Genomic DNA, 26,484 nt, shown 5'->3' on the forward strand with positions numbered 1-26,484 from the left:
GAGTCCTCTAGTGTATCATTTTCAGTTTAGGAGTTAAAGTCTTTTTGTTAATTGGAACTGCCTGATAGAAAAAAATGGCAAGGGGCAATAATTCACCTTGAAATCAAAGCAAGAAAAACATAAAATACATTTTTTGTTACAGCTAAGGAACTTGACTGAAAGAATTTCTCTGATAAGAGGACCTTTATGCAACATGTTAATTTTTTTTTAATTTTTTGCAGATCTGAGGATGGAACCCAGGGGCATTCAACCTCTGAGCGACACCCCGTGCCCTATTTCCCTATTTTTAATTCTTTAATTTGAAACTGGGTCTCACTAAGTTGCGGAGGGCCTCACTAAGTAACTGAGGCTGTCCACCAACTGTGATCCTCTGGTCTCAGCCTCCCGAATGCTGGGATTACAAGCATGCGCCAACACACCTGGCCATGTTAATTCTTTTTAATATAAACAACGGCATTATTTTTTTATCCCCAATTTAGGTAGTTTTATAAAGAAATATGAGAGTCATACAAGACTAACAAGAATATTTTCTTTATAAATGTTTACATGCCTACCACCTTATATATTTTTACAGCTTTGGAATCACGAGATATTCAGTCAATATTTTAAAAACACACTTTTATTTCCTGAAATATTGTCAGAGAAAAAGATACAATATTTATTTTTCTTAACTTAAAATGTGGATGCAGAAAAGCTCATCAAAATATTGATTTGTTGTCCTTGGGTGAGTTGCTGATACTTCCCCATATCACTTCCCACAGGTCATCAAAGACCCCCCAAATATCCCTAATTAAACTAACCCTTTGGAGCCAGTTAGCTAATCTAAAGCATTATGATCCACTAGGCTAACTTAATGGAAGAAAAATTAAAACTTAACCAGGTGTGGTGGCACATGCTTGTAATCCCAGCATTTGGGAGGTTGAGACAGGGGTTAGTGGACAGCCTTAGCTACTTAGTGAGGCCCTTTGCAACTCAGTGAAACCTTGTTTCAAGATAAAGAACAAAAAATAGGCCTGGGGGTGTAGCTCAGAGTAGAATGCCCCTGGGTTCCATGTCAGTATGGCAAGAAAAAAAAAAAAAAAGAAAAATTAAAACTTTACCCCAGGAACACTCCCCAAGACAAGCTCTCCCTAAGGAGAGCTTGGGCTAGGGTACCTTCTTCCTAGTTTCAGATTTACTCTAGGTAAGGTATGATATCATAACTTTTTGGGAGAGTATTCCATGTGATACAACTTGAAAAGAGACACTGTGGTACACCCGGGACTCATCTTTGAAAGAAAATAATATTAGCACTGCTGGGCATGATAGTATACACCTTTGATCCCAGTTCTTAAAAGGCTGAAACAGAAGGAACACAGGCTTACCAGCTTCAGTAGCTTAGCTGAACCTTGTTTCCAAATAAAAAATAAAATAGGGCTGGGTGTATAGCTTAGAGGTAGAATGCTCCTAGGTTTAATCCCCAGCACCCCCCCGACACACACACGTATACACACTACTAATATTAACAAACACTTAGCACTCACCATATATCACTCATTAGACTGGTAGATGTATAGATATCTAATCCTCAAGGCAACTTCATATAGTAAGTACCATTATTGTGGGCCTTATTTTAGATGGAGAAACTGAGACACAGCACCTGTAAGTGAAGTGACCAGCCCAACATCACACACAATTGACTGGCTTCAGCATCTGTGCCTATAACCACATCGATATGTGCTTCTCACCATATTGAAATTGTCAGTAGGCTATGTTTACAGTATACCATTCAAAGGGTTTGGGGATTTGTAAATTAATGAAAATTGCAGGATTTTCCCCCATGGCTTGGTTACATAAACTTGGTTGAGGAGAGGAAGGAAAGTGATGGGAGAACTGAGAACTGAGGTTTGCCATGAAATATAATTAAAATACCCCATTCCTTGATTGCTAAGCTCAAAGTGATTTAAACTGACTTCTACTTGAGATCCCAATGGGGCCATGAGTTGGACTGTGTAAGAATCTAGCGATCATTCCAAGACGAAATGACTCCGGGAGAAGATCAACCTAATTTAGTTCGACGTAAAATAAATACTTACATCCTTTTTATTATTGTGCTTACAGCCAATTGTTACATAAGGTGTTATTTTTAATAGCTGGATGAAATTTACCATTTGTAGTGACTTGTATTCACATCGAAAGAAAAAACACTAGAGGTGGTTTGTACCAGATTAAAACCTTTTGAAACAAAATCGTGCTAGAAAATGCAACCTCTCCCCATGTGATTTTAAAGAGAAAGTAATAAACATGGACCAACTCAACACAAAGTAAAATTTCACATGAGACTTTTTCATTTACAGAATTAGTGAAAGTACTTGATTTTTTTTTTTTTTTTTGCGGTACTGGGATGGAATCCAGGGACAATCAACCTCCAAGCTACACCCCCCAGCACAATTTTTTTTTTTTTTTTTACTCTTTATTTTGAAACAGGGTCTCATTGAGTTGCAAAGGGCCTCACTTAGTAGCTGAGGCTGTCCATGAACCACGACCCTCCTCTCTCAGCCTCCTGAATGCTGGGATTGCTAGCCCACACCCTGCACACTTGATTTCTAAGAACGGGTAAGGCAGAAAGAGTAAGGGATTCAGGACACCCTGTTTCCTGTTAAATGGCATATGAGGTCTCAAGGTGACTCACCTCCACAGATCCAAGGAGCCTTTTCTGCTATATTTAGTAATAATCTAACACCTGGTCATAACCCATGTCTAACTGGTCATTTAGCCAACAAAAGGTAAGTACACTCCTTTGTTGCCCCTAATTTCTCTTTGATGAAGGAGGACTATCACCATATTAAATTGAACTTCTTTATTTATTAATTGTGGTACTGGTACTGAACCAGTGGTACAGGGATATTTTACCTGTGACACTGGGAACAGAACCCAGGGGTGTTTTAACTGAGCTATGTAACACCATTCCTTTAACTTAAAATGAAAACATTTTTTTTGAAATGGGGTTCTCACCAAGTTACCCTGCACTGGGTCAAACCTGTCTCAGCCTTCCAAGTTCCAGGAGAACAGGTATTTATCATTTTGCCTGGCAAACGACACATTTAAATACACCTCAAAGACTTTCTAAACCAAGGTATTGATATACAAAATATAAGTCAATGATTAACAATTTACTCTCAGTGCAGAACCCTCACTTTTCACTAGTCTTAAGTATTCATTCCTTCATCTTCCACTCCTTGGCAAACAACTAATTTTTGTTCCTCCAAGTAGAAACAGCATACGGAAAGCGGTGCATGGTGGTGCACACTGGTAAATCCAGGACTTGGGAGGCTGAGACAGGAGGATCAGACAGAAGATCACGGGTTCACAGCCAGATCAGCAACTTAGTGAGGCACCTCACAACTTAGTGATACCTGTTTTAAAATAAAGTATAAAATAGGACTAGGGGTATATAGCTCAGAGGTAGAATGCCTCTGGGTTCAATCCGCAGTACCACAAACAAAAACAAAAAATCATATGGCAAAATAGGAAAGCTGAATCAGTGGGATAAATCCTCCCTGGCTTAAGGGAACAGGATAAATAACTTTATAAATTGAAAGATAACTTCATTATTTGAGAAATTGTCAGCTCGACAAGTTTTTTCTTTCCCTAAGTTCCCAACTCATCACTTCTTGAGAAACCATGCTTGACATTTTCTGAAAATATAGAAACATCAATCTCAAAATCCCAGTTGCCACAACTTCCATCATGGCTCACATCCGACACTCCCAGGACTTTGGGTAACTGTAAGGAAAACCACTCCAGAATGCTTCCCTAATAGAATTTTAGCACCCCCTTGTGAGGAAGGTATTCACAATTCAGCCTTTCCACCTCATTCCATTCAAGTTTCACATTTCTAGGAGAGTTCAGGGCAAGCTCATTCACTTATTTCAAACCTCAAGTCCTCTCCATGAGGGAGAACTGAAAGCTATTTAGAACAGGACATATTCCCCAGGTAAGGCTTAGGCCAGACTTAGGGGTGAGAGCTTATTCCTCACATCTAGGGAAACTCACTAGTTTACCTGGGCATCCTCAACTCTGAAGGACTAACATATTTCCATGAAACAACATATTTCTAACGAGAACTCCCTGCATTATTTGCTTTTTAACCTTTCCCCTGCTCAGAGCTGGAACTCACAAGTCATTTTCCTTGGAGTTCATTTCTGTTCTTGTCAAATAAAACACAAAGCACTTCCCTAATGAGTCTCCCAGCAACACAGGGGTATATATAAGCAAAAGAAACTTTTGGAGCTGAAATTGAAAGGTAATTTAAAGGATTTCCATGTTTGTATCAACATCTGTTAAGTGACAGAATGCAAAACTCACACCAAATTTTTAGGATGAGAGAACTTGTCAGACTCATATCTGGCTCTTATTTAATACCTGAGCATTACCTGCCTCTGCTTGAAGAGATATACCTACCGAAAATAGCACTCCTATTTGATAAGTAAGAGTTCCCCATCGTCCATTTAATTCCACTGGTGACTTGGAAGGCTAAGATTTGGCAAGAGTTTCACTGGTCCCAGGACTGGTCTATTCATCCCATCACACCAGATCCAGACAGTACCAACATCACAGGCAGCAGGACTTTAGTGAATAGTACATCATGGAAAATGTCTGGAAATCAAGTCATATATTTGAAATACTTACCAGTGTAAGAAATATTTTGATTCCAGAAAAAAAAAAGTTTCAAAATTCCCATTCGAGAAACTCCTCTTGAAACACCATCTGTGCAAACGTGACGGTAAGGAAATTCACGGGCCCTGAGAGTCTAATGCTGGTGTGCAACTGATTCCCAGTATCTCACCTGCCTTACCACTGTGTCTCCCTGCCCTAAAATAGAAGCTGGGGTGAATGGTCAGGTTATGAGCAGGAAAGATCAAGGTCTGTGCTCCCTGAGAGCCTCAATGGGCTGCTGCCACAGGAAGGAGCAAGCAGGATTCCCTGTCTCTTTGGCCGAAGTCATACTCTTTCCTTTTAAAAGCTGGGCCAGCCGGGCGTGGTGGTGCACGCTTGTAATCCCCGCGCTTGGGAGGCGGAGACAGGAGGATCGCGCAGGTTCGAAGCCAGCCGTGCTGGCGTAAGAGACCCTGTTTCAAAAATATAAAATAGGTCTGGGAGTGTAGCCCGGAGGAAAAAGGGCTTCCAGGAACCCCAGTACCACAAAATAAATAAAAAAATAAATAAAAGCTGGGCCAACGGGCGTGGTAGCGCACGCTTGTAATCCTCGCGCTTGGGAGGCAGAGACAGGAGGATCGCGCAGGTTTGAAGCCAGCTGTGCGCGCTGGCTTAGGAGACCCTGTTTCCAAATAAAAATGTTAAAATACGTCTGGGAGTGTAGCCCGGAGGTAGAAGGGCTTCCAGGAACCCCAGTACCACCAAAAATAAATATATAAATAAAAGCTGGGCCAATAAAGGAATCACTTCCCTTGGCATTGTGTACATATGTGAGAATATCAGTATCAATTTCAATACCTCATATAGCAAAGAGTGGGAATGGGGAGGGAGCCAGGTGCTGTGGGCATGTATGTCACTATCATGATGTACATATGATGTGAGACCATGATACACCATAAAAGTATGTGTATGTATAGATATATACATAAAAGCTGGCCCACCAAGTGGGACATTTGAAATGGTAATGGCCTAAAGACACACAAAAGTGTGAATTCCAGGTTGAAGGAGAACTTGGTGCCAGGGTGCAATGGAAAGTCAGAAGCTTGAAGGTCAGGACAACCTCTAAGGAATAGCTGTATCACTTCTTGGGGTCTTACTGGTTTGGTCTCCCTTCTTGTTTGTTAGGATGAGACTGGAGACCTAGAGAGAGTGGCTTGTTAACTTTTCTTGATCTAAAATGTCAATAGCCTACAAGGTACATGGCTTAGTATATAAGCAATACTACAAGTTTCATTCAATGAGTTGGTACAAGCACACTAGTACTCTGCCTGTTTTACAAGTGAGGAAATTGAGTTTCTTAAGTTCTTCCTGTTATAAACAGTGGAATATAGAAGGCTACTCAGGCAAGTCTTCTAAAGCAGCATGCTACCCTGTCTCCTTACTACAGAATTTTCTTCTTAAGGTTTTAGGCCCTTTTCTTTCAAGCTATCAAGCGAAACAAATACAGGCCAAGTATGTGGAACATATGAGCTTGAAGACTCATAAATTAACTTTCCCTGACAAAAGGGAACATCTTTTATCAATTTATCCTCAACTTGTTCTTTCAATACTGAATGCACTCTAGGTCATCATAATTTATGCACAGCTAACCCAACATGAGTAAGGTGATGGCAGCAAGTTGTATGTGTGAACTAGCTGTCCTGGGAAGACCGTCTTCCCTATGCTAATAAACTGCCTGTGGGACAAACCCAAGAGAAACATTTACTCTGTTTCTAACCGAAGGGCCGGCCAATCCCTTTTCCTTCTGACCACCCACGGAAGAGACACCCAAGTATTCCAAGTGTTTTTTCACTACAGTTGCTCTTGGGGTTGTCTGCCCCTTGTTGGACTTGAGGAAGGTTGTTAAGGGTGGAAGAGCCTCTTAGATGCCCTGGAGGGGTTTCCACCATGCTGCTGGCTCCTCTTCTGAGCCCCCCCCCCCAACCATGCTGCCTGGAACCAACAGCCAGCCACTCGCTGGCTCCACCCGCCTTGCCCTCCATCTGGCCCTTGATTTGACTGCAACCTCAAGAAAGGTGGTTGTCATAGGAGAGAAACAAGGCCCAGCTAACTGGAAGGAGCTTTGAAGGGGGTGGAAATTAGCTAGCTATTATTGGCCTGTGACAATCAAAAACCATGCATGTGGTAGAAAAGTCATCCTGGCAGGAGATGGGAAAAGAGCCTTTCTCATGAATACTTTCAAAAGGTGAAACCTGTTCCTTTATTCTGCAGCTCTAAATTTATACATATCCATTGCTGTCTAAGAGGTTGAAATAAATGAGAGAGCAAGTGACAAAACTTGTACCTGGTCGACAGGTGATTTGTTCCTCTCATATTCATTGGAAAAGGCATTCTAAATACATGTCTGCTTTTCGCCACTCTACTCAGTGAGCACATTCTTTCATTTAGAAAGGGAGTGGAGATGGGGGTCAACCAAACAGAATAAAATTATATTATTTTTGGTCAAATTATTTGTAATTTGTATAAACTTTAAAGCATAAAGTAAAATACAAAGCTAAAATGAACTTTCATCTATCATGAAATTATAAAGTTCATTTAAAAACAAATACAATGCAGAAAAACTGATAAATTTCACTTTAATCAAACTCAGGAAGATGAAGACTGGCTCAATTTTCAATTCCCCAAATATTACTTATTTTCTATTTCCTTTGCTCTATTTTAACATTCATACAACAATACACTTGTTCTAGGATGTATCTGTGATTGCAAAAGAAATATACATCCACAAGCCCTTAAACACCATTTAAACTACTAAGATATCAATGTTATACTTCTTGTTTTAATAAAGAAAATCCTTAACATTAAATGAGAATTGTTTCATTTATAATGCTGCCTTTAAAGGGATCTGAAAATAAAACAGTGAAATTATTGCTTCCAAAGTTAAGTTGGCACAATCTATACAGGATAAAATTCAGACAAAACCAAACTGCACCAAAGCAGTCATATAATCAATTTTTATCCCTTATTTCAACAGTTTATACACCCGCAAAAGTCATTTTTTTTAGTCTTTAGGGATGTCCTGCCATCCAGATACTTAAATTCTACATATGTTAAGGTATACCCGGAGGGTATTATTGTGTTTAACCACAGCATTTAATTTTTTGCATGTTAAGCAGTACAATAAATATTTCAAAAAACCTTATTGTGAAGTTTCATAGTGTATTACTTTGTCAGATAATACAAAAAATTTACAATGCAAAACGAAGATTATTTATTTTCATTATTTAAAAAAGGCAACATTTATTGTACAATCCCTTGAACTGTAAAATAGCTATTCTTTTAATTTACAGAATCGAGGGAAATGTTTTGAATGTCAAAATATACATGCTGAATGTGATTTAGCATATAAGCACCAAAAATCTAAAAAGTTTACAAAAACTTTAAACATATAAGGTGCATTTACTCATGAATTACATTCAGTTTGAGGAAAGAAACAGTACCTCAAAGGTTATTAATATTTAAGAAATATCCGAGAAAGGTCCAACTTACAGAAAAACTAACAAATACTGCTTCCAGGTTTTTTTTTTTTTTAATATAAACCATCTAAAATTTAGGTTTGAAAATTTTAAGTGTGGCCTTATACTGTAAACGGAAGTTTGATCATTAAATTCGCTTATGTTCCAGTTTTAACACATGTCAGACTCAACAGATATTTCATTCCCTAAAAACAAAACAAAACATAACTGATTCATTTAGTGAATATATGAGTCTAAGGAAAAAGTTAGATCTACATTTTTACGCAGACTTGAGCAAAAAGTCACTTGAAATGTTACCAGTCTTCTCAGTATTTGGGACTTTTCTAAATATGCCACTAGAGCTTTGGACAATGACTGCCATCATGAAGTTAGATGAAGTAAATACAGAATCTCTTGGTTTACAAATCAAAACATGACATTAAGCACTCCTCTTTTCACACTACGTGATCAATCAATGGCGATAACAAGTAAATAAAGAAACGATATGCTTGTACCGCTGTGAACGTGTTACTTCAACTGTTCTGAACAACCGAATCCCGTGGAGATGGGGACCTGGCCCGGTTCCCCAGTTCTGCGTAGTTTTCACCGCCAGTCTCACTCCCAATGGCTCATACAGAACCAAGTTATACACACTGCTCACACCAGAAGCTATTCTGAACACCATCTACATTTATAGACTGACTTTTTACTGAGTGTATTAAAAAAAGATTTTGTTGTGCTTTTCACGTATCTGACGTAAGTTTTCACATCGAACTTTTTATTTCTTGGTTTCTTGGAAAAGAAAAACTAGAACAAGAGGTACATCTGTAGAGTTGGACTATAAGGTAACATTATACAACCACCAAATCGCTTAACTTTAAAAGAAACTGTCATCACAAGGTCAGATATACACTATCATGTAAGCAAGAACTTCTCCCTAGAAGCCATATTATGCCATGATAGATTTTCACAGCAACCAGTACATAGATCAATATGTTTTTCACAATCTGCTCAGTTATGCTTTTAGAATTAAAGTATGTTATTACCGTAGCAGTCTGAACATTGTACTTTTAGGGAAATGTGCTTAGAAATGGTTCAGTGACTTGCTTGTGAGGACTATTTACAAAGATAGCTATTTATGTTAGCAATAAATAATCCTGATATCAAAAGAGATAATGCTCATGCACACACCGAGATGGCTGCATGCTATTTAAATATGTACACTTAGTTTCTTCTTTATAGCTCTCCCATTAAGAGTGAAAGTGCGTGTCCTTCGATTTTCTCCACGTTCCCTTCAGTCTTGCTTCTGCGGGATGCATCCTTCCATTTCTACAACTTCAGGCCATCCTTCGTATTTGTTTGTTTCCTTATTGTTCTTTATGTGCTATTGGAAGACAGTATACAGTTTAAAAAACCTTGAGGAGGACATATGGCTACAAAGCACCAATAAGAAAATCCAAAAGGAAAAAAATGAAAAAAAAAAAAAAAAAAACAGAACCTTGAGGACCTGATTGGCAGTGACATACCTCACTCGCTCTCATTTCAGTAACGCTCATGTCAACAATGAGGTCATATAAATTCCTGAGCAAGACGTTAAGTGAGCAAACCTTGGTGCCTGGCACATACGTGACCAGCCTTCAGAAAACAGACCTTTAAAACACTGCAGATGTTTTAAAACGATCATTTATTAGTCAAAAAGTAAAGTTTTGCCATGTGTGGTGGTGCGTGCCTGTAATCTTAGTACCTGAGAAGCTGAGACTGGAGGATCGCACGTTTGAGGACAAATCTCAGCAACTTAGTGAGACCCTCAGTAACCCAGTGAGACTCTGTTCCAAATTAAAAAATAAAAAGGGCTGGGGCATTCTACCTGGGTTTAATCCCCAGTTCCAAAAAAAAAAAAAAAAAAGAGTAAAGTGTACATTCTATTAGGCTCTAAAATATTTCCAAACTGAAGTGATTCTTTAAAGCTTAATTAAAATCCTTAATAACGAATGCTTCCTAAAAGGCTTTAGATAGTTTTCTAAGGCACTGTCATATAGAAGGAAAAGCATGCAGAATTTTTAAGTTTATTTTTACATTTAAAAATTTTAGAAGTGCCATAATGATTTCGAAATCGATTACCAAGAATATTTGGAAAATCTCTAAACACATTAATAACTGCTTTATCTCATTTTTAAATAACAGGATGGGAGCATGGACTGAAAGATTTTACACAATGTTTTTAACCACTATTTATGAAGCCTAAAACACTAACCTGTTCAAAGGGGCTTTTTGTCTTAATGCCCTTCCCACCACAGAAGACCCAGTTGTCTCTAAAAGCGAGATTAGTAATAGATGTGCTTCCCAATTCAGCAATGAGATGTCGTGCCTCATCGTTGAGTCTTAATAAGAGAGAAAGAATGAAACAATAAACATAGAGTAGGTACTGTATGGTATTTAGCACTGATTCAGGTAAAATATTTAACAGACGCAAATTATGAAAGCATGGCTTTAGTAAATATTATGAATAAAAATTCTCACAGAATAAATCCCTACTTGAATTCTTTAGTGACAGAAAACATAAAGCCCAACAACTAATTTTAAGTTTATTCTATTAGGAAGTAACTTTTAGATGTCTCACAATAATAATTTACCTTCATTTAATTATTTTAATTGCAGTAGGCAATAACGGATACCGCTATAAGACACAAGGTTAATACAAAGTCTCAGTCTTTGTAAAATTATCACACTTAAACCCTTTGTAAGTTACATCTGAGTAGAAGAAAGGTAAATGTTGACAGAAATTTGGATGCTTTCAGCATTATATTTTATTTAAGACAAAATAAACTTTGAGACTAGGGATATAAAATGTTATTCCAGTTTTCTAAAAATAGAAACATTAACTATATAGCAGCTAAATATCTACCAGAAAAAAGAGGGCAATGACAAACTAGCCCGTAGTTTGAAATTACTAGTTGAAAGATGCCATTAAAAATTCTTGTTTGAGCTGGGCATGGTGGCGCACACTTGTAATCCCAGCATTTGGGTGACTGAGACAGGAGGATTGTGGTTTGAGGACAGCCTCAGCTATTTAGTGAGGCCCTTTGCAACTCAGTGAGACCCTGTTTCCAAATAAAGAATAAAAAATGTAGCTCAGAGGTACAATGCTCCTGGGTTCCATACCCAGCACTGCAAAAAAAAAATTTTTTTTTGTTTGTGCTATTATTTTAATTTAACATTAGTCCCTCTTTCCTTGCTCTATAAGAGAAGAAACTCATAAACATTATATGTATAAAAGAGAAATGAAAAAATAACTGAAAGTCCTCTATACTGGTTGACGTGAAGTCCTAGAGTACATTGCACAAAATGATGTCAAATAGAACTCTGTCAGGTTTGTTCTGCTAACACCTGAGGCAAAGCAAGTTTCCTACTTGTAAATGATACGGAAGTCAGCAAGGAAGATCCCGATTAATTCCAGTGTTCTTTTAAATATTCCATGCTATTATCTGTTCTCTCCTTTAATGTTAATGAAAGAAACACTAAGTACGGTTCTCACATAGCTAACATAGGTAAAAGGAATGCTTTACCTTTAAAAAAAAAAAAAGGCTTCAAAACATGAAAAAAATAACACATACATCATTCAGCTTTCTTAATTTATGCAAACCACATCCACGGAGCAGTGGAGTGCTTCTGACCACGGCTCGGGCACTGAGACCACCTGGAGGAAGTCCCCTGGAATTAGCGAGAAGCTAAGTGATAGCTTCTGGAATATTTAGCCTTCCAGGATTATGTCAAATCAAGTGATATGTTATGTCCAGGTGAATTACAAGGAGAACTCAATGTCTCTGTATACATAGAGCTGGTGGCATTTTTGCCTCTGTGGAGACCTCAGAGTCTAGACAGTATTGTGTGCACCTGCTTTCTCACCTCCCAAAGCTTCTCTCCACAGGCTTTGTTTCCTGTGCCTACCCTTACATGAATTAGGAATCATTTTCCATTTCTTTGCTCCTTTGGATAGGAAGATATTGCCTGAACACAACTGTGTTTCCAAATAGGTAAAAAATGCATAGATCTGGAAGACTATCAAACTCTACTCATAAAGTTCACCCAAATGTTCTATTTTCTGCACTTTCTTGGAATTTTTGACTTGCAGTAACACTAGTAGATTAACTGTGCTGCTTTTGTAACAAGAATAAAACAGAGCTGGGCGTGGTGGCACACGCTTGGAATCCCAGCATTCAGGAGGCTGAGACTGGAGGATCATGGTTTGCTCACAGCCTCAGCTACTTAGTGAGGCCCTCTGCAACTTAGTGAGACCCTGTTTCAAAATAAAGAATACAAAATAGGGCAGGGGGTATAGCTCGGAGGTTGAAGGCCTGGGTTCCATCCTCAGACCCCCCGCCCCCCAAAAAAGAATAAAACAGCACTGAAAGAAGAGAAATGCAGTCGGCTCCCTGCAGTAGGCCTGTGGGCTCCATTCATATTCACAGCTCAGAAGATTACAAATTGCCATCTCATAGGCCTTTATAGCTGCTCATAAAAAGGTGAAATTGTGAAGGTTAAGTTCACAAATGGCAAGGGGTTGCTTTCCAAAGGTTTCCAAACTTAGTTGGCTTACCACTCCTTTAAGTGAATAAACAGAAAGGTGCAGTGATAAATATGCAATCTTATACATATCTAAATTTCATTACACCATCCTTCAATGTTCCCACTTGGAGAATTTACACTTAAACACAAAACCTATCCCTTCAAAGATGGTATAGCTATCCAAATGCAAGTCAGGCCCCTACAAAAAGCAAGTAAAATCTTTCTTACTTAAGAGTCTGCAATAACTAAGAAATCTACTAAAGGGCAGTCAGTCATGGTTGCTTTTGTACTTTTGAATCTTGAAGTGATATAATCTACATAAATGAATTTAGACTGAGATAGAGATATGAATGGATTTAGACTGAGATCAAGAAGGAACTTTTATATTTTGAGTCCATTAATCTTCTCTCTCCTTAGTTCTCTAGGAGAAACCTCTCAGGTCCTGTGAGGAAAGTATTCATGTAGCAGGCCTGAGGTTTCTATCCACAGAAAGGACCAAGAGCAAGATTATTAGCCTCTGCTGGTATCTGGACCCTTAGATTAGAGAGGACTCCCACCCTTTCCAGAGGTGACATGAATGGTCCCCTGCACCTGTGGTGTCCAAATGATGCAATAGCACCTAATTTTTGTCTGGGCATTTGGAATTTGAGGATGGGGTAGGTAGACAGTGTTTATGTGACAAGCCCCAATTAAAACACCAAGCATCACGTCTATAATAAGCTTCTCCAGGTGATATTTCGCATGTGGTATCAAAACTTGCTGCTTTAAGAAGTAAGTATGTTCTCTTTGATTCTACTTTGGAGAGACTCTTGGAAACCTGGACCTGGTTCCCATCCTAGATTTTGCCTCATGAAAACTTGGCTGTCTGTCTAGGGAAGTGAGCACTCTTTGATCAACCTATAGGAAGAGCAGCTCAGGAACACCCAGGTAAGCGTTTTAAAGTAAATCTAAGCCTCCAGTTCCACGCAGGGCACACGCTTAGGTTCTGAAGGAATTTGTTAATAAAATCTTCAAGGTAGTGTCACTGAGCTTAGAAAATGGAAAATGGACATGCAAAAAGAGCAAACATTCCAGTTTTCAAAAAGTGCAAGGAAAAGTCTTGAAACAACGATCCAATAAAACTAAGGCCAATTCCTACCAAATTCTAGAAGGAAAGACAACAAAGAGATCCTATGAGCATTAAGATGAAAGAAGGAAAGAAAGGGGGGTGGTGGGAAGGAGAGAGGAGTCAGTGAAGCCAAGTTAGCACCATCTCAGCTATTCCAGCTATGCGGGCAGGACATCAGGGCTCTGTAATTAGCTTCGTCCATGAATTTCAAGTGAGCATCTGATAGTCCTGGAAAACAAACTCTGTGAATAAAATAATAAAACTGCAGCTGGATAGAATGCCTACTGAGGTATATTGGCAGCTGCATGGAAAGTTGTTTCTGCAGCTGATTAATAGATGAATCCCTTGGAGGAGGAGACCTCTAACAGGGTGGCACACTGCCCTTGTTAAACACTTTTATCAAGGACTTATATTTAGACATAAGAATGACTTTGGAGAGAGTACAAAGGCTGGATCATGGAAACCTCATAGGACAAGTGTCAGAATAGAGACCGAGCGGGCCCAAATCAGCAAAATTAAATTTAACAAGAACAAATGAATATTAAAGTCCTTCATTTAAATTACACAAAATCAAGTTCTGAATGGAGAGAAAGACCTGACTTGGCAGTGGTTGAAGGAAAAAAAAAATCTGAGATCAAATGAAAAGATCTGAGAATTTAACTTGACCAAAAACTCATGAGCCAAAAATGTGATGTGACTGTTTAAAGAAAACTAATATAATACTAGTCTACATGAATATTCAAAGAAATGTAATCTCTAAAACATAGCAAGCTAGCGTCTCCATCATACCCTGTACTGGCCAGACCACATCTGGAGCAGTGTTTAATTTGGGACATTCATTTTATGAGAGACAATAAGCAAGTAAAGAATACACAAGACATACACCCAGGCGGGTAAAATGAACTAGAAACCTAACATGATAAAAGGTTAAAAAGAGCCATGTATATTGAATTTGGCAAAAAGAAAAGTAAAAGAAATGCCAATTCGCTTCAAACATTTGAAGTATCAAGTGACTTGGAGAACGTATTTACTGGTGTACCACTTATCCAATTCAAAGACTGTCAGGCAGAGTTCAGAGGCAGCCCACCCTGAGAACAAAACATTTCTTTATATAGCTGTGTTTTGTTTGTTTTTGGTAGGGAAATGGCATGGGAACTGGCACCTTCAGTGGGCGGACAGTCCAGTGAAAGTACTGCAGACATTCCGAGGAATCTTACAATGCCTGGATGCTCGTTCAGGTGGATGTTAAGGTCACTTCTCTCTAACGCATCCACACTGAAACCCTTCAGTTAGGTTGTGATTTATTATCAGCATAGTAATAGATTAAGGAGAACAGTTCCAATTCTTACCAAGTACAATGACCATGTAAGGAAGGCCATGGATATCTAGTCGGAAAAAGCTTTTTATATTACAGCTTCAAATTATACACACAATATCTTATTCTCTCAGCCAAGCAAAGAATAAGTTACATGTTTTGTTTTAATAAGGAATGCCCAATTACATTCTGTGTGGTTATGATAAGGTACAAAGAAATGGCCAAATCTGCCTATTTTATATTAACCTTCAATTGTATCTTTATATCTTTACTTGAACCGGATAAAATGCACAATGTTGATAAAACTACTTTAGAGTAATTCATTCGTGATAAGGCACTACTACTTTCTTACATTATTATTATTACAGATGTAAAACTGTAATAATAAAACTACATACTACATTTTTAAAAAATCAACAGAAAGTTGCTATATTTCAGTGTGAACTTATAATTTTAGAGACTTTATAATGAAAATATTTAACAAATGGTATGTATGTATGTATGTATGTATGTATGTATGTGTGTGTGTGTTTTGTGGTACTGGGGGTTGAATGCAGGAGCATCCTATCTCTGAGCTACATACCTTATTCTTTTTATTTTTATTTGGAAACAGGGTCTTGCTAAGTTGCTGAGAGCCTCATTAAGTTGCCAGGACTGCCTTCAAACCTGCCATCTACCTGTCTTAGCTTCCCAAATACTGGAATTACAGGCATGTGCACCAATTCCAGCTCAAAAATTTTTTTTTTAAGAAGAATATTAAAGGGGGTTTAGCCCCACCACAGAAGTATAAAGTACACTTTGCTTTGACAAAACAGTTATAAATAATTGCATAGTGTCTTTAGAAACACAAATGAATGTATCAACAGAACAAAAATTTCAAAAACAAAGTCAACATAAGGACTCAGACACTGCAAATATCTGAGAAATTACATATGAATTTTTAGAAATACAGAAAAACAGCAAAATCATTGAAAGAGAAAAATTTACTGAAAATATAATTCAGATGAAAAATATTTCTCAAGTTTAAAAGTAGGAACGAAAGCCGGGCGTGGTGGCGCACACTTGTAATCCCAGCATTCAGGAGGCTGAGACTGGCGGATCGCGGTTTGCGGACAGCCTCAGCTACTTAGTGAGGACCTCTGCAACTCAGTGAGACCCGGTTTCAAAATAAAGAATAAAAAATAGGGCAGGGGATGTAGCTCGGAGGTCAAATGCCCCTGGGTTCCATCCCCAGACCTGCAAAAAAAAAAAAAAAAAAAAAGGTGGGAAGAAAAAGAAACCCTGATTCAACTACTTAAAAATTAGCTTAAGATAAAAAGTTAAAACACCATAAATTTACAAAATTGAAAGTAAATGGAATAAAACAAAAAATACATTTTAATATGAAAAATGTTTATTATCTTAATATAGAAAGGGCTACATATAAGTATGGGTCAACTTATATGATCAAAAGACAATTTTAAAAATACACTAAAAAAACTTGTGAAAAATATCTAATTTCATGAATAATCAAAGAAGCCATGTTATTTTGAAAGAAAAGATAATTAAGATACTTTTTATCAAAACTTTCAGAATTGGAACTTTTAAAAGAATTAACAATCAGTGCCATGAAATGCTGAGAAAATTTGTATTTGTTACAAATTTTTAAAAATCCTATATAAAGCCGGGTGTGGTGGCCCATGCTTGTAATAATCCCAAGGCTTGGGAGGCTGAGACAGGAGGATTGCAAAGGTTCGAAGCCAGCCTCAGCTACTTAGTGAGGCTCTCAGCAACTTAGTAAGACCCTGTTTCCAAATAAAGTATAAAAAAATAGGTCTGAGAGTATAGCCCAGAGGTAGAAAGCCCCTGAGTTCCACCTTCAGTACCACATACACACAAAAAACATCCTATTTAAAAATATCTATTCTTTAATTTGATAATTGTACTTCAAGAAATATCCTAAGGATATACACATAGGTTATCCCAAAAAATGTTAAGATTAGACGAGGCAGATATAATCAATATTGTTATATAGACTATTCAATGATATGGAAAAATATTCACCATCTAACAGTGAAAATATGCTAGAAATGCTATCATTCTGAATACTTAAAATGAAGAAAATGTGTACAATAAGTCAATGATTACCCCTGTATGGTGAGATGAACTATATAACGTGTTTTCTTCTTTGTGCTTTTTTGTATTTTCCAATATATACAATCTTTTAAAAAGTTACAAAACAACCATCTATTAAACTTTATGAAAAATACACCACAACTGTATTTGACCATTAATTCCATTTCTAGGAATTTGCTCTAAGGTTATGATCACAGGTCCAAAATGAAAAGAAAAAGCATGTAAAAGAATGTTTGTCACAATGTTATTTATAAGACTAAAATATTTGGCAATAATAGGGAAACTTTTTATTAAAGGCGAACCCAAATGAACTACTGGTGAGCCATTAAAAATGCTACTGAAGAATATTAATAGTAGGAAAAACAATTTAAGAATATAAAGTATAAGTGGGCATGGTAGCACACCTCTAATCCCAGCTACTTAGGAGGCTAAGGCAAGAGGATCCTAAGTTCAAGGCTGGCTTTAGCAATTTAGCAAGAGAGGGTCTAAAAAAGAAAAAGGTAGAGAATGGCTGGGCGTGGTGGTGCACGCTTGTAATCCCAGCATTCAGGAGGTGGAGACCAGAGGATCCTGGCTCAAGAACAACCTCAGCTACTCAGGCCCTTCACAACTCAGTGAGACCCTGTTCTAAAAACAAAAAGATTAAAAAATAGGGCTGAGGGTGGATGTAGAGTGCCGCTGGATTCCATTCCCAAGTCTCAGTGGTAGAGCTCTTGCCTAGCATGTATGAGCCTGGGTTTAATAGCCAGTTTCTGTCTGTCTGTCTGTTTTACACACACACACACACACACACACACACACACACACACACACAAAAATAAAAAATTTAAAAACTATGTACAATGTGATTCTAACTTCACAATATATACATGCTAAATGTACACAGAGAATAATAGGAAGGAAATAGACATGTTAAAATGCAGATTATGTTTATCTGGTAGTTGGGTTGCCTTGTTCCATTTAATAATTGTTCTGTGAAAAAGTACTGCTTTTATAATCATAAATTATAGCTCCAAAATAAAGGCTTAAGTGTACGTACTTGGTGGCCCCATCATCGTATGTTCCCATTAAGACTATCGTTCCATCAGGTATGGACTTCAAAAACTCAATAAATGGTGCCACATCTGAAGAAAAGAAAAAGGTTGGAGTTTTTTTTTTTTAAGTGAGTAATCATCACCAAAAAGTCCTAAAATTAGTACTATACCATATGAAGTGTCCATAAAACAATCATTTTTAATAGAAAGTAATTTAAAAGGAAGACAAATCTTAGGAAGAATTTAAAAACTGTCAAGATGGTCTCTTAATATGGTCTTACCACCCACTTACAATTTCCCACTCCTGATATACTCTGTATATTCTGTATTGACATCTCTGGGGCCTAGAGAAATCCATATCAAAGTCATGTTGAAGCACGACTTACTTAAAGCAATTCTTAGGGATCACTCTGATAAGAATAACTGGGTCTATGGAAGAAAGCCTGATTCTGAGATCCTGGGTCAGCCTATAGATGCAGGAGAGGGATTGACGGATTCTGAATGGCAGTATATTTGTTTCTATGTGTACATTTCAAGAAAGAGGATATACTGCTTTTACCAAATTCTCAAAGAGATTTGTTTTTTTTAATTTATAACCAGATTTAAAGAATTTCCTAGGTCTAACATTTGTGACAGACTTGGGGAAAGAATGTAGGCTATCACTAAAAGCTAAAACAATTATGGCAAATATTACAATTATCTTGTGTATCAGCGCCATGAGACCTTCAAAATAAACCACTCCGTGACAATGAGCGGTGATGTCAGACAGGCCAGGTACTATAAATCCTTTTCTTTACAATGCCAATGCCAGGCTACCTTATAATACCCTAGTCTAATGCTACTTCAAAACTAGGTTAAATGTACTCAATTTTTCCCCCACAGCTGAGATGCCAAATATTTCCTCTAATTGCTTATATTTTATAATTATGGCATCAAATAAAGCAGCTAACAAACTAGTCCCAATTAGATGCAAAGATGGCAGTAAACTGCAACTCTTTCTTCCAATCGATCGTTTTCAGCAGGAGTTCCTCTTCCTTCGAGGCAAGGCCTGTGGTCTCCCAGAGCTTTCAGCCACTCCACTGATTTCAACAACAGCTTTGTAAGAGTGACTCTATGTAATAAATTTTGGTAGACCAATTATGCCTTTAGAGTAAAAGACTGATGGGAACATTTTAAATCTACACAGCACTGACAGCTACGAAATGCTCACCAGATTTTACTTAAGAAATAAATAATATGCAGTATCTTATAAGCTGAAGAACTGTCAGAGAAGCTGAATTGTCTGAAAACTCAACATAAATTTTAAGGAGTCTAATGGCTGTTGGCCTCTAGGGAATATAGAAATGGAAGGGGGATGTGCCAACCACACAACCAGAAGGTGAACCACTGCTAGCCTTTCTCCAGCCCTTCGCTTTTTGTCATCACTCTTCTTCAAGCTGCCAGTTCCTGGCCTCTGAATGCTGGTGATTTCTATTCCTCGAACCATTTCCATATATGGAGGGAAAAGTATATGTGGATGGCTCCAAGTTCAGTGAATTAGAAAGAAAATTCTGTTCCTTTTCTCAAATATTCATCATTACTAGTCAGCCACACCCCGAAAGTAGAACTAAACAGATTAGAATGAATTTACAGGGTGAGATATAGCTTTTCTAAAGACTGATATGCTGAAGGCTCCTCCTACTTATGGTTTATTACTGAGACTGAAAAATTATATATTGAGAAATCAATTCAATCAGTTAAAAATGCTTAAGTTGTTGGTTATACTGATTTTTAAATTATTCTTTCTAAATTTCAGACAGAAAACTAAAAGAGCCCAGGTCTTTAGATATCGTATATAAAACAGGACTCAGATCTTTTTTCCTAATCTTACTTCTGATTTTACTGTATTTAATTACACAGCACAAACAATTTTTCAACAAAAACAAACTGCAGACATTTTGATCATTTAAATATAGCTGGTCATTTTGTGAAAAACAAAGTAAGAGAAACAAAATGAACTAAGACACAAATGTGTACCATCATTCTCTTATTAGCAGGCCGCACTACATTGAGGTGATTCAGTTAGTGCCAGCAGCGCAACACACAGTTATATGATATTCACACGTACCTCCTCCCCACATGTCAAAATACTTGGTGTCTAATACTTCTCCCGTTTTTCCTGGAAGAGAGTGAATTCAGATCAAATTATGCAACTCAAATATACCATACACTGTAGACTAACTGTAGCCCATTTTAATTCAAAGTTGGATGTAATTAATTCTAATGTGTTATCATCTTCCCTTATTTAGGAATTATCCCCAAATACATAAAACTTCTACAGCAAAGAAAAACCTACTTGAAGCAGACTCCATTTTCTATATTAACATCTTTTTAAAATTAAACTGACATTTATTTCCCCTTAAATGGATTAAATAGACACATCGATATCAAACATTTAATCTAAGAAAATGAACAGAGAAGAAAAGAATTTATTTCTTGTTGTGAAAGAAGTAAAAACAAACAATTTTCCTACACTACAAACTGGGCGAGGTGGCTGGTGATTTTTAACCACCCTATAAACTTTACAGTCTAATCATCTATCGTTTTAGAACACAGAAGACTAGTATGCATCTAGTCCTCACTTCACAGGTGCAATTTGCAGATTTAATTCTACAACTCTCAAGATATTCAGGGTTCAATGAACTTATACTAATGAACCTATAAAAACAATGTGGGCAATATTAAAAAATTACGAGAATTTCTCACTCATGGTTCTTCCCACGACCTAGCCAATAGTCCATCACCCTTTGTTACTTTACACACACTCATTCCTGTGTACCTATCTTCATATTGGGTCAGAATTCCAAAATCTGCAGCAAGTTTTCATCAACTGAACATTAGACTGGTTACCCCCTGATCTCATGGGAAGCTCTCCACATGATGCAGACAGCAGGGATGCTCCTGAGAGCAGGGTAGAGCACTCAGACAACAGGCTTTATCTGTGGTGGTTTGGAGGTGTGTGTGGGGGCGGGGGGGTAGGGAAAGACTTTAGTGTCAAGAGTGACACTTCCTAACTTGATCCTTAGATACAAAGGTACATTTTACTTTGGGGCCACAACAATATCTACTGACTACAGACAGGAGTTACAATTATTATTCTTACCATTTGCCAAGGCAACATTGATCCCTCTTCCAACGTTATTCTTAACGCCACTCATCAAACTGAAGGGGGAAAAGTAAAGACAATTTTATTAGAATTAGATATTACATATAAACATAATTACTAAGTCATGCCTCAAGTAGAGAAATATGTACATATCAAGTGTTAAACACCTCAGAGGAAATTAAAAGGTCTCTAAGTCACAGAAGATAGTCTTCCGTTTAAAATTTAAAAATAATTGTAAAAGTTATGCTCTTAGATATAGTTCACATATAAGAATGTTCATTAAAAATTAGGGCCAAAATACTAGGCTATTTCTTGCTGCTCTGTCACACTATAAAATACCACTTTAGAATGCCCTTGAAGCATGTCAACATTATATACATGCTCTCCACATTCTCTAGGGATCAGCAACAGATAATCTCTTCCACTTTCTGCAGTATCAGTGTGACATGGAGTGGAGTGAGATGCCACCTAAATCTTTTATAATCTGAAATATTTTATAATCTGTTAAAAATAGTCTTTCATGAATGTTTCACCCAATTGTGAACATTTTCCTAGAGATTACCGATGTAAAATACTCATGAGGTTTGATGTACATAGCAACTATCTAATCAAAGTCACCATATGGGCAAGTCACAAACTACTGTGTAAAGAATGACACTATGAAATGGGGAGGGTACTGGGACACGTTTGCTACCAGTTTAGTTTGTTCAATTAGAGTTATTAAACTAAAATTGTGGTACTATCAGTTTTAAACTTTCAAGGTATTAGTTATGTTTCCAAGCAGTGTGCTGATTAAGGTTAAGAGACAGAACAGCATGCAGATTATCTGAATACACATACAATCAAGTGTTGATATAGCTATGCATAAATATAGGTACAAAACATCAACTTTACTGGAGTAAAGGATACAAGACTATAATACTTTATGTAAACTCCACATAGCCGACTGATACTCGCAGAATGTGATGACGAGTTTGCATGAGACGCACACCTATAGTTAAACTATGTTACAACTGATGAATGAATATAGTTCTAACACCAAGTTTTGATATTTGTATTTGTGTTAAAAAGTAGAACATAAGGAAGAATAATGATGATTTATGTTGAAACTTCATCTGTCAAATGATGTGAGTGATGTGATTACTAAATCAGGTAAGTTTTCAAATACTAAAACACTATTTCCTCAAGTCTTGTGCTCTTAAAGTATAGAAGCTACAGATGTGATATACTTTTAAACTTAATCTGTGTAATTAAACATTTACTCCTCCCCTTTTGTAAGTCTAGACTTTGAGTCCGAAAACTTCCTGTAAAGAGCCAGACAAAGCAATTATTATAAAAGCTATACAAAAAAATGCATTCAAAAACACTACATAAAATGGAATTTTTAAAAAAGGTCCATTGAATTATAGGAAGTCATTAAAAAACAAAACTAAAGAATAAGTAATAAAATGGCCATCATATACCAATAATGCTAATAAATGTAAATAGTTTAAACATAATAAGACAGAAATTGGCAAAGTGGGTTAAGACAAGAGCAAACTACATGTTGTATACAAGAAACTCACTTTTAATGTGATATTTGGGTAATAGAAAGTAAAAAGGTAGAAAGATATATATTGTGCAAACAATCTGAAGAATAAAAGTCTGAAGAATCAATCTAAAAACAATCTGAAGAATAAAGAAACAACTCGATTTAAAAATGGAGCGCTGGCTGGACGTAGTAGTGCATGCTTGTAATCCCCACGCTTGGGAGGCTGAGACAGGAGGATCACACAGGTTCAAAGCCAGCTTCAGCTACTTAGTCTGGAGGTAGAAAGCCTCTGGGTTCCACCCCTAGTACCACCAAAATAATAATAATAATAAAATAATAAGAAAGAAAGAAAGAAAGAAAGAAAGAAAGAGAGAGAGGAAGGAAGGAAAGAAGGAAGGAAGGAAGGAAATAAAAATGGAGCACTGGAATAGACATTTCACCACAAACGTTATATACATGGCCAAAAAGCACATGAAAAGATGCTGGGTATCATTAACCACCGGGGGAATTTAATTAAAATCCACAATAAGATCACTTCCTTGTCTACTAAGATGACTATACTATGTAAATTAGATAATAACAAATAGTAGCAAAGATGTGGAGGAACGGGAACCCTCACACACTGCTGGTTTTAAGGCAAAGTGATTCAGCCATTTTAGAAAACAATCTGGCAAGAGGAAACAATACTAAAGAATCCAGTTTCTTTTTGGTTATACATGCCTATGAGTTATACAAGTCATTGACTGTACATTTTATTTTATTTTTTATGGTACTGAGGATGGAACCCAGAAGCATTCGAACTCCAAGCTCTACCCCCAGTCCTATTTTTTACCCTTTTTTTTTTTTAATGAAACAGGGTCTAACTAAGTTGCAGAGGGCCTCACTAAGTAGCTGAGGCTGGTGGAGGCCTGCAATCCTTCTGTTTCAGCCTCTCAAGTATGAGATTACTAATGTACGCCACCATGCTCAGCTCCCTGTTTTAAATGAGTGAAGTATAAGGTGCATGAGTATATCTCAGATCCACTAGTCTTGAGCACTTACACAAAAATGTCTGTTTTATTATATACTATTGGCTTGGCTGCACCAAAGAGAAGGGAAGTTTCCAAATGCATTTTGCTCCACTCTTTCCAGAAATATATTAGATAAGTAGAGTCCATCATTAATATTAAGAAGCAACAGCTACAATTAACTTGTTGAATTAATGATTAAAGGCCACAGTGACATTTCCGAATAGAAAGCATCTCAGTGTATGCTATTGTGGTTGATACACTCAAATCCATCATAACACAAAGAAATAAAGATAAAAATAAGTAGCACAGTCTTCCCACAAGAGGGCAGCAGCTTATCAATTTTTAAAAACTGAAATTCAAAAGGGGAAAACCTGTTTAAAATAAAACACTGAAGATTAAAAACATGTAAAGGTTAGTCACTGCTATTAAAAGAAGTTGAAATATTTTATCTCTCATGAATATGAAGGTCCCCTGTATTGTCCCAAACTTTCAGGCAAAAACCTAATGATTACATAATCATTATACATTAACACAGCTTCTAGGTACTACTTCTTAAAATGAATGAGATTGGGTTTGGCAAACTATAGCTCACAAGCCAAATCCATTCATCTGGTTTGTGTTTTGATATAGTACCCATGGGCTTAAAGTGGCTTTTTCACTTTTAAATGGTTACAGTTAAATTACTATATAAGTACTTAAATAGTATCCTTGATTTTACTTCTAAGCCCTCACAGCCAAAAAATAATATCTTGTTCCCTGTTGTTTAAAAAAAGTGGGGGAAATAATCTCCTATATATTCTTTTTATTTTGTATGTGTGTGGGAGGGAGGAATACTGGGAATTGAACTACCTCTGAGCTATACCACCAGCCCCTTTTTTGTTTTTTGTTTTGAAACAGGGTCTCACTGAGAGTCTAAGTTGCTGAGGCTGGTTTTGAATCTGTAATCCTTCTATCTCAGCTTCTATAGTACTGAGATTACAGGTATGGGCCTTCACAGCCAGCCTCCTATGTATGCTTGTACCAATCATGAATATTATATTAAAGGTGAAATATTTTACTAATATCAACCTCTTACAAACTGATATCAAACGAGTATGTCTTAGATGAAAGCTTTAACTTGAACATAAATTCGATGGGTTCTCTAACAACAACAAAAAGAGTTGCAATTCCCATTTTGTGTAACATCTGAGGTGGAGACCCAGGATTTTCCATGTCTAACTAATAAAATGTTCAAAATCTTTTTTTTTTTACAAGCTTAAGCAAATTTTATTACTACAAAGGTAGAGAGGAAGGACAGAATAATAAAGCACTGTATCAGAGGGACGCAGTGGAGTGGGTTGAAAATAAGAAACTAAAGTTTTTGAACATAGAACAGTTTTTAGAAAGATTCATTATCTTCCATCCTGCTTAACCAATAGTCTTTTTACCTCCCCCTGACCTCATGCAGGTGTAGGCCTACCCATTATCTCTGGTGCAAGCCTTTGTTTGATTATAAGGAGTCACTATCTCTCATTCTGCTAGACCAAGTCTTTTTATCTGCCCTGGACCAGACTGAAGGTATGGGCCCGCCCATTATCTCAGTTAACAAAGTCAGTGGTCAAAATCTTAATCTAAAAATTATTGATCTTACTTGCCCTTAAGATCATGACCACTGTCCAAATATAAATTACTATCTTTTGTCTGTATCAGTTTCTCAAACTCAGCCTATGATGAGATTTCAAGCCTGATTTCTTGTGAGGGTTTCATCTGTGCACTGAAAAATGTTTAACTACATCTGTCTCTGCAGTTGCACCTCCAGAGCCGTGACACACCCAAATGACAATGTCCTCTGGAGAGCAAAATCAGTCCTAGTGAAACACAATGATCTGGAAGAGTCGTCTCCAAAGGGAGTTGCATGGACTCGGAGCAGGTTCAAGAAAATATTGAAGTTCCTACTTATGTATTTTTATTTAGATATTTTAGAAGGTATACAAAGGAAAGAGCCTGGTACCAATAAGGAGGTATCAAAGGGCCGGAAGCGATCAGCAGTCTTCCCACTGTACTCCCTATTACACTCCACACATCATGTTTCACAGCCAGGTAATTTTTAAAAAATATGTATGAAATCATAATATGCCAGAGTCTGAAAATTTTCAACAACTTCTCAAAAAAAAAAAAAAAAAAAAAAGCCACCCCTTTAACCACATAGCCTGTAAGCTGCTCAAGGGCCAGGTTCCATACTCCTCTCTCTGGAGCTTCCCCTTCTTAGGGCCTTGGAGCATTAGTTCTTCTCCACTCTCACCTGGTTCTTCTTCCTTCTCCTCCCTCAGTTCCCAGACTGCACATTGATGCCTTAGAATAACCCCTGACCCTCAATCTAAAGTCAGACATCTCATCTAGCCCAATTCAGCCCCTGATGCCTACACAGCTGGGATCACAATTTACTATCAATGATTTACATTTACCATCACCCCTTACTGGACTGTAAGTTCCAACAGGAGGACTATGCTCAATAAATACTGTTGAAC

The 26,484-nt window shown here is 37.2% G+C and overlaps 1 protein-coding gene across 1 annotated transcript in view; it reads right to left on the bottom strand.

Moving 5' to 3' along the window:
- Positions 1-9,447: 9,447 nt before the first annotated feature.
- The window catches only part of FAM3C (FAM3 metabolism regulating signaling molecule C), a gene marked incomplete at both ends in the record, with an annotated part of 35,339 nt that continues 18,302 nt past the window's right edge, over positions 9,448-26,484 (bottom strand). Inside the window, 5 exons of the mRNA XM_080701214.1 lie at positions 9,448-9,537; positions 10,408-10,534; positions 18,297-18,381; positions 20,399-20,449; positions 21,434-21,492. Of these exons, the coding sequence (XP_080557340.1) occupies positions 9,448-9,537; positions 10,408-10,534; positions 18,297-18,381; positions 20,399-20,449; positions 21,434-21,492 (412 nt within the window). The remainder of the gene's footprint in view (positions 9,538-10,407; positions 10,535-18,296; positions 18,382-20,398; positions 20,450-21,433; positions 21,493-26,484) is intronic.

The sequence above is a fragment of the Muscardinus avellanarius genome (genome assembly GCF_963383645.1).
Source record: "Muscardinus avellanarius genome assembly, chromosome: 9".
Taxonomy (NCBI): Eukaryota; Metazoa; Chordata; class Mammalia; order Rodentia; family Gliridae; genus Muscardinus; species Muscardinus avellanarius.